Here is a 9,192-nt window from a genome sequence, read left to right on the forward strand (position 1 = left end):
CCATATATCTACTAACAGCCTGTTCAAAGCAATCATGGCTCTTCCGTCATGTCCTCAAATTTCTTCCAGCCTCTGCCCACTGTCTAATTCCAAAGCCACCTTTGCATTTCTAGGTATTTGTTAGAGCAGCACCTCACTTCCAGCTATCTAGAAAAGCCCATGATGCCCACTCACCACCAGTAGACTTGAATGCGCTGTTAGGGGATGTGGACTTCATCTTTCTCCAGGAGCTCTGGCTATTCCAGGAAAGTGAATTTTCCTGTGCTAGGGGTTGAGGACTGGGAGGACCACCAGAGCTGCCACAGGACAGGAGCGTTGATCCCACCAGCACAGGGAAAATCTTTTCTCAGCGTTAGACGATATTCCTAAGTTTTCCCCTCAGAACAGGAAGCCTGCCTTCTTTCCACTTACTGAAAACAACTTGGATAATACATAAAAACCAGCCAGTCCCAGTTCAAAAAGATTACCAGGGATAAACTACATTTTCACAAGAGCAAACTCATCTTCCTAAGGGAAAAATTTGTTGAAAGAAATTAACACTTCGAATAAAAGGGTATTGCTCTGTTTTTGAATTAACAAAGCAGGACAAAGAAATTAACCAAACTTAATTAAATTATTTGAATTTCTTTTGTTTGTTTGTTTGTTTATTTCTTTGTCAGCTAAGTAGTGTCCATAATGTGCATACAAAGACAACTGCCATTTTGGTCTATAATAGTCTTCCAAAATATAGAGGTTTACATTAGGAGAGAAATAAAACATCCAGGAAGGATGAAAAATGCTTTCACATGTGCTACATAGAGTTTTGCTTCATTTAGTGTTGTTTCCCTGAATTTCTCTTTATTGCTGCAGTCACTGTAATTTGAATTATCCCAAAAAAGATTGCGTAACAACAAGCAGTTAGACAAACATATATGAGGTCAGTTGTTTTGCACAATATAGTTAGTCAAAAAGTTTGAAGTGTCTGCTTATCAATGAAGAATGTTTTCACTGAAAATAATAAAAGGACAAAAAACCAAAAATAAAAAGTGATTGCTATCTGCACAGGTGTCCTGGAGCTAGGATGCTCTTCCCATCAATGAACACAAATAGTTTCGTCTCCTCAACAGGCAACTCTGACGGACAGAGGAAAGGAGAGGAGAGGTGAGGTGGGAGTGTAGTAAAGTTGTGGTGCACAGACGCTGGAACCACATATCTGAAGTTCAAATCCTGGCTCCATTACTAACTAAGTATGTGACTCTTGATAAGTTATTTAATCTCTCCGTGCCTCAAGTTTTGTCATTTGTGCAATGGGTATAATAATATCAGTTTCTACCTCATAAGGTTGCTATGAGAATTGTGTGAGCTTTTAGTTGTAACAATATGCCTGGCACCTAATAAGTGCTATGTACATGTTTGCTGTATAAGGAATACAATTAACAAAGAAGCTTATTTATTTATTTTTGTGACAGAGACAGACAGAAACAGACAGACAAGAAGGGAGAGAGAAGAGAAGCATCAATTCTTTGTTGCGGCACCTTAGTTATTCATTGATTGCTTTCTCATATGTGCCTTGATGGGGGGGGGCCGCTACCGCAGACCGAGTGACCCCTTGCTCGGGCCAGCAACCTTGGGCTCAAGCTGGTAACCTCAGGATCTCGAACCTGGGTCATCCAGGTCCCAGTCCAACACTCTATCCACTATGCCACCGCCTAGTTAGGCAAGAAACTTATTACTTGGGGGCAGAAGTATGGGTGCTAAGGAGGAAGAAAGGTAATAGGAGGGCTGGGAAATAAACTCAGAAAACTCTCAGAAATAAAGTAAAAGAGTTGCAGCACATTCATAAGGCATGGTAGCATTTGCAGAAAAGACTATTTCTACAAGGTAATGTATATAAATTCACAGAAGTAGGTCTGGCAGGACTCTGTGGGACTCTGTGGAAGGGATGGGAATTGGGGGGACAATCAAGGGAACCTCACATGTTTTTATATTTGAATTCAAACATTTTTTTTTTTTACAGGGACAGAGAGAGAGTCAGAGTGAGGGATAGATAGGGACAGACAGACAGGAATGGAGAGAGATGAGAAGCATCAATCATCAGTTTTTCGTTGCGACACCTTAGTTGTTCATTGATTGCTTTCTCATATGTGCCTTGACTGCGGGCCTTCAGCAGACCGAGTAACCCCTTGCTCGAGCCAGCGACCTTGGGTCCAAGCTGGTGAGCCTTTTGCTCAAGCCAGATGAGCCCACGCTCAAGCTGGCGACCTCGGGGTCTCGAACCTGGATCCTTCCGCATCCCAGTCCGACGCTCTATCCACTGCGCCACTGCCTGGTCTGGCAAATCCAAACACTTTTAATATTTGAGTCTTGACTGTCAGAATGCATCTGTGTGCTACTTATGAAATAAAAAACAAGTAACACTTTTTTGCCTGACCTGTGGTGGCGCAGTGGATAAAGCGTCGACCTGGAAATGCTGAGGTCGCCAGTTCGAAACCCTGGGCTTGCCTGGTCAAGGCACATATGGGAGTTGATGCTTCCAGCTCCTCCCCCCTTTCTCTCTCTCTCTGTCTCTCCTCTCTCTCTCTCTCTGTCTCTCCCTCTCCTCTCTAAAAAATGAATAAATAAATAAAAATTAAAAAACCAAGTAACACTTTTTTTTAAAAAAATCAACATTAAAAAGCAATACGCTCAGGAAGCAGTGAGGAATAAGTGGCTGACCCTATCATCTGGGAGGCCACAGAAGAGATGACGCCAGCATTAGATTTTAAAGGTGGCACTGCCTGAGGACAGGAGCCGTGCTGAAGACATGGCGGCTTGAGAATAAAATGATGTGTTTGAGTTTGGGTGTCTGTGGCTAAGTGGGGAGAGGAAGGGAGAAATAGATGCAAGACCAGGTTGCAAGAGTGGGTTTAGGGTCCATTGTAAAGAGCACTAATATCACACAAAGCGGGTTGAACTTGGTGTACACAAGTATCTAAGCCACCTAAGGGACATGATCACAAACGAAGGATCCTCTGGTAGCCAGGTAGCCACGCCCCGGAGGGGTAAGGAGAGACTGCTTAGAGACTGGTTAAGGAGGCTGCTGACTTGCCCAATCAAGAATTGCCCCCTAAATGGCAAAATAGTTTCTCTATAGGGAGAGAGAAAGGGCTTGATGTGAGAGACTAGGAGGAAGAACCAACAGTACTTTTCTCTAGCCTCCATGCCTCCTTTTTTTTTTTTTTTTTTTTAAATTTTTTTTTACTTTATTTATTCATTTTTAGAGAGGAGAGAGAGACAGAGAGGGAGAGAGAGACAGAGAGAGAGAAGGGGGGAGGAGTTGGAAGCATCAACTCCCATATGTGCCTTGACCAGGCAAGCCCAGGGTTTCGAACCGGCGATCTCAGCATTTCCAGGTCAACGCTTTATCCACTGCGCCACCACAGGCCAGGCTCCATGCCTCCTTTTTGGGGTAACTGTACCCTGCTTTGGGAACATCACCTTTTTTCACCTTTAACCATTGTGCTTTAGGCTCTGGGTTGCAGGTGTAGGGCACATAATCTAAGTCACTAACCCATTCTGTTCCCTCAGGCACCTTTCCTGGAGGGGCACGTGATGCTAATCAGGACAACCAGGCCACCAACACTCATTCTGGGACTTCTGTGTGCAGACTCCCTCCTGCTGGACCCAGTGGTGTGACGAAGGAGCCTGGGCCTGCCAGGCTGCTGTGGGCCTGGAATGGAGCTGAGCTGACCCACAGGAGAGCGACCCGATAGCTGCATCCTCGCAGCATCTGTGGAGCCCGGAACCAAACCATACCTTAGCCAGTCGTTCATGTTCATGGACTTGATATGAGCCAGTGAGTTTTGTTTGTTGGTTTTCTATTTTTGGTCTAAGCCCTTGTGGGTTGGGTTTTCTATTCAAACTGACCTGAATGAAGAATATTCAAAGTGTCCCTGATGATTAGCACTGGGAACAGGGAGGATCTCTGAAGTCTACTGCTCTTAGTCTCAAGACAAGGAGTGCAGACAAAAGACGCCTTCAGCCACTGTCTGCCCCTCTTAGGGAGGGGCCGCTGTATTTTCCTGATTTGCTAACTCAGCAGACTCGAAGGCCTTAACACCTTGGAGAGGGTGGCCCAGGCCAGTTTCTCCCAGACTTTAGGATTTCACAGATTTGGAAATTTAATAGATTTCATCAGCAAAACGACGAAGAAAAATCTTGGGGTCCAAATAAGAATTTCCAAGTCTTAATTTTGTTAACTAAACAACTTTAAAACAAACTAACAAAAAGAAAAAAAAAACACTACCTTCTACCATTGCCTTAATATAATAAAAGAAATCACACTTTGACATACACTTACTAGAGAAATGATAGCTTTAGAATAAAGAATAACTCTCTAAAATGAATACCGTTGGCTTCATTGAGAGACACTATGCTGTACTCACTTTTCTCACTGTGTCTCAGATACGTGAAAAAATTTCTACCAGCAACTCCAATCTGCTGAGAGAGCTAGTGCAGCACCCAGTGCCCCTCGGTACGTCCCCAGTGCTCAGATCTCGTTCGCATTCCTGGGGCAAAGGGAAAGTCTGGACAACACAGGGCTGTAGGTGGTCCCCACAGGCAGGAGGATCCTGAGTCTAATAGGAGGACTGCAGATCCCAGAGAAAGGCCCCACTTAGGCAGGGAGGATCCGGCAAGGGGAGCCACGGGGAGGGCATGGTGCTCTAGCAGGCTTGAGGCACAGTTCCCTTTCCCAACACCTGCAGAGCCCAGCCAGTCGCCTCCCCTCCCGGATCCACTGCCCGAGTGGCCGCCCCAGGAGCCCTGAGCACAGACTGGCTGCGATGCTGAACCCAGATGAAGCTGCTGAGAGAGTCACAAAACTATACCAGGCAGACCTCTCCAGAGCCGGAGCAGCCTCCTTTGGGATTCAGTGTCAACAGAGACTGAGACTGGGGCAAGAGCGTGGCCCAGGGCTGCCCTGCTGGGCTCTTGTGCCTCACAGGATGTCTGTCATTCAACTCAGCTCAGCTCAGGCAGGGGGGAGGTGTTAGCCAAAGGGTGCCCGGATGGGATTCTCTCCCCTCCACATCCCTTTCCTGAGCAGGTGCTTACTGGCTCACCTCACCCAGCTAGGTTAGTGGGAGGGAGTCTCTGGTGAGTCACTCCGTTAGCAGAAATACACATTGCAGTTGTGCAGTCAATATTAGAAATGCTCTAGAATTTCAGTCTGAGGGACCAGAGCAACACACACACACACACACACACACACCTCCATTAAAAGGAGACTGGATGGAACCAGCTGGCTGAGGGCCAACGCCTGCGGCAGGGCAGGAGGGTAACAGGACCCAGGACAGAAGGAGGGGAGTGAGAAAAACAGGAGGAAGGGGTGGAGTGGGGAGTTCCCAATGGCCAATCAAGGCAGGCAGAGTGGAAGCTATGGAAAAAGAAAGGGCTCTTTGCACCCTGCTCTGCACTCGGCATGGACACAAAGTATGTACACAGATTCACACAAGAGCACGTTCTTCCAGCAGTAAGCTCGGCCTTTCCAGGCTTCCACTATTAAGGACTGAATCGAGGGATAACATCAAGATACACAGCGTGCGGCAGTGGAGCCAAAGAACCTCGGTCCTAGCCCAGTCAGGCTTCACAAAAGGGCTACATCAAGAGCCGGTGATAGCTTTGAGGGAGTTCCAGGGCCCTCAGCAAATTGAAATGCTCTGGTATTCATTCTTCCACCTCTTCTCTGCCCTTACCAACTTCCAGATGCTGCCAACTCATCATCTTTCCTTTGCGCCCCCCCCCCCCCAGTTCTTGAGAAATCTGAGATCTGACCAGCTCTGAGCATTTGTTAGTGGGGCCCCAAGCCATGATCTCTGGCCAGTCTGTGAACCCCCTGACCTCAAGCTAGGTGTCCATCAGCTAAGGCAGAGAATGGCAGGGGAAGGGCTTCTGGCCACCGTAGATGTAGGCGCTCTGGGTGCCTCGGTGGCTTTTAGGTGTGGCAGGACAGACAACCTGATGGACATATCAGGTCCAGCTGGCGTGAGGGCCAGTTGTGTCTCCAGAGTGCCTGTCAGAAGCTTCGTGTCATCCCCAAACATCGTAGCTCCCCACCAGATACGCATCCAAATCCAGCTCTTGAATCCCAGCTCTCCAGGGTCAAGTGAGGCTGAGCGACCTGCCAGCTCAAAGTCTCATGCTCCCAGCGCCTTGTTGTCCCTCCGCTCATATCAGAGGAGCCTGAAAATGCAATGCCAAGTCATATGCACTGGGTTGTTTATTGTCGTGTTACCCCTGGGGCAGGGGTGAGATGGGGAGAGCAGCCTTCAGGCAGAGAAGTAGGAGGCAAAACGGAAAGCACCTGTTTTCCAGCCCCGCCCCTCCTCCCAGCAGGGGATGTGGGGGCTTGGCCCCCGCAGGACTCCCTCAGACACAAGCACAGTGCTGTGTAAGAAGGTTGGGCACTGTCTCGTACTTGAAAGAGTAACCCCCATCTGAAGTGGTGCGGACACGGAGGGACTTCATGGTTCCCGGTAGGGCAGCACAGCAGGGCTGGGCCCATGGCACCAGAGGAAGAGGCTGGACAGGGGTGGGGGGAGCCCCAGGAGCCGGCAGAGACGGGTCTGGTTGGGTGAGCAGCCCACAGCCGCCATGGCAATAGTGGAAGATGAAACTGGGAGGGTGTACGATCCACCGCTCCCAGCCCAGCTCCTGGAAGGAGATATTGAGGGCTGCTCTGTGGCAGTGCGCATGGGCCGCGGGCTCCTCTGGGGGCCTCTGCAGCAGGCGCAGCGCCGCGGGAGACCAAGGCCAGGGCAGCGGGGGAGTGGAGCGTCGGGCTCTTTCCCCTCTGCCAGGTGGCTTGGCCTGAGTGTGGGCCACCAAGAAGGGCATGGTCTCAGGCCCCGCTGAGCAGGAACAGAGAGGACAGCGCAGCAGGAGCACCAGGACAGGACGGGTCAGCAGAGGGAGGGCAGAGGCCGCCAGGTGCAGCACAGCCCAGTGAGGAGGCGCCTGACCCAGTGACGTGGGCACAGACATGCGACCCCCAGGTGACAGGGCGAGCAGGTCTAGCAGGGGCCCGGAGCGATTGGAGGCTGCTGTGCCCTGCCTGTCCAGTCCCGTGTGGAACCACAGCTGGGCCGAGGTCACCTGGCGGCTTCGTGTGTGTCGGGACGGCCGGAACATGTACGTGAAGAGGCCTTCCTCAGCCTCCCGGGCCAGCTCTCTGCCGGCTGGCTGGTCCTCGCAGACGGCACCTGCGGGAGACAGAGGGAAGAGAGAGGGCAGCCCTCACTGGCAGAACCTGGGTCTCCTCCTCCTGGACAGGAGGGAGGTGGCCGCCATCCAGGGACCTGCCAAGTACTCCACTGAGCCCTCTGCCAGACTCAAGGGCTCCTCCCAGTCTCGGGAGAACTGACAGGCTCCCCATGTCTTAGTTTATCATTCAAAGAATTTAAAAAGACAAGATATTGCAACTTTTCTCTGCAGCAGTTTTACCAATTAAAATTCCCATCAGCAATGTGCAAGAAGAGGCCCCGCAACTCCACTTGCACCAGCGCTTGGAATTGTCAGAGTTCATTTTCTGTTCATCTGATAGTGTAAAGGGCAACTTGAATGGTGCATACGCAGGCATTTGTTACATTACTCTTTATATCTTTTTACATGTTAGAAATATTGCATGATAAATTACTTAAAACAAATCCATTTTATAAAGACAGGTTAACACCAAAAGGAGGAAGAAGGAGAAGAGCAAGAAGAGCAGGAGAAAGGATACAGCTGAGACTAAAGGACAGTACTTTCCAAGAAAGTGCAGTTGGCATCCTTACCCTGATAGGCACACAGACTACACTAAACAAACATGAACCATCCCAGCTGAGGAACTGGCAATTGACACTATACTGTTGCATGAATTATGTCATTATAAACCTTACAACAATTGACCCATTTTGCAGATAAAGAAGTTGAGGGTTAGAAAGGTCAAGTGGCATTAAACTAGTAAGTGGCCCAGCGGGGATTCTGCCTGGTCCCAAAGCCAGGCTTTTACTCACTGGGCTGCATGGGGACCTAAGAGCAGGGAGGCAGGATTTTCTCTAAAAGAAAAGTGAGCCAGATTGCAAGAAAGTCCACCCAGAAAAGGCCCTTACTCATGGAGTTAGTGGAACCCATGGAGGTGGGAAGGGAACTCACGAGAAGATGGACTAAGTAAGTACCCCAGAATCGTTTCCCAAGTAATCTTTCTCCTGCATCTCTGATATCCTCTCAAATCCCGGGTACGTGGGGCTAAAGAAACAAGGTTTGGAGCAGGGAGCAAAGGCAGAGACAGGAGAAATGATGGCAGAAAGGGGCTCACACTCAGACATCTCTGTCTCTAGAGACCCTTGGCCTCCCAGGCAAAAATCACCCTAATGCCTCCTATGAGCGATATACTCTGAATACATCATCTCGCTGAATCCTGAGAGCTAAGCATTATTGCCTATTTTATAGATGAGGAGAGAGAGGTTCAGGGAGGTTTAGTATTCGGCCCATTGTTGCAAAGCCAGCTGAATGGCAGGTCTGGGATTCAAACCCAGATCTGCCTGCCTTCCAATCCCATGCTATATACCACGCAGCTTCTCCAAGTTGCCGGTTCCGCTAGTTACCTGTAGATGGGAACAGGATGGCCTGGGACTCATCCTCCTCAGGCTCAGAGCTCTGGCCCCTGAGGCCCCCCACGGCATGTCTTCGGGGCAGACGCCTGGCTCCAGGGTCCCCAGAGTCTCCGGTCATTGCTGGAGGCCCCAAGGCATCCAGGAACAGGGCCCTCACTTTAGCCAGGGCAAGTTCCCGGTCTAGGTCTGGCCCCTGGCAGCCATGCCCCCACTGTGGGGTCCCCAGCAAGAGGAGCAGCAGAGGCAGCTGGGGCAACATGGCTCACCTGTCCCTGCTAACAGTGAGCCCACACCCTGCCCTGTGCCCCTTTGTCAGGGTTTGCCCAGGGCCTCCCCACTCTCCCCTCCTCATCCCACCACCCGCCCTCCTCTACCCTTCTTGCCCCAGTCTTTCTCCCCCCTCCCCCCCACCTTCCCACGCCTGCAGTCTGAATTGCCCCTGCCTATGGCATTGAGACCTCCTCTCTGACGCAGATGTCTGTGGCCCTGAGCCTTATCTCCCACTCCCGCCAGGAATGTGGGGGAGGATGCTGGTGAGGGTTTTCACCCCAAGTGAACTGACCCACCCATACACCATACA

At 50.1% G+C, this 9,192-nt stretch overlaps 1 protein-coding gene across 1 annotated transcript; it reads right to left on the bottom strand.

Moving 5' to 3' along the window:
* Positions 1–6,220: 6,220 nt before the first annotated feature.
* On the bottom strand, positions 6,221–8,951 carry INHA (inhibin subunit alpha). The gene is made up of 2 exons (XM_066280231.1): positions 8,604–8,951; positions 6,221–7,220 (listed from the first exon to the last, which is right to left on the bottom strand). The coding sequence occupies exons 1-2, from the start codon at positions 8,869–8,871 to the stop codon at positions 6,388–6,390; spliced, it is 1,101 nt and encodes a 366-aa protein (XP_066136328.1). The 5' UTR covers positions 8,872–8,951; the 3' UTR covers positions 6,221–6,387.
* Positions 8,952–9,192: the final 241 nt, after the last annotated feature.

Source organism: Saccopteryx bilineata, chromosome 5 (genome assembly GCF_036850765.1).
Source record: "Saccopteryx bilineata isolate mSacBil1 chromosome 5, mSacBil1_pri_phased_curated, whole genome shotgun sequence".
Taxonomy (NCBI): Eukaryota; Metazoa; Chordata; class Mammalia; order Chiroptera; family Emballonuridae; genus Saccopteryx; species Saccopteryx bilineata.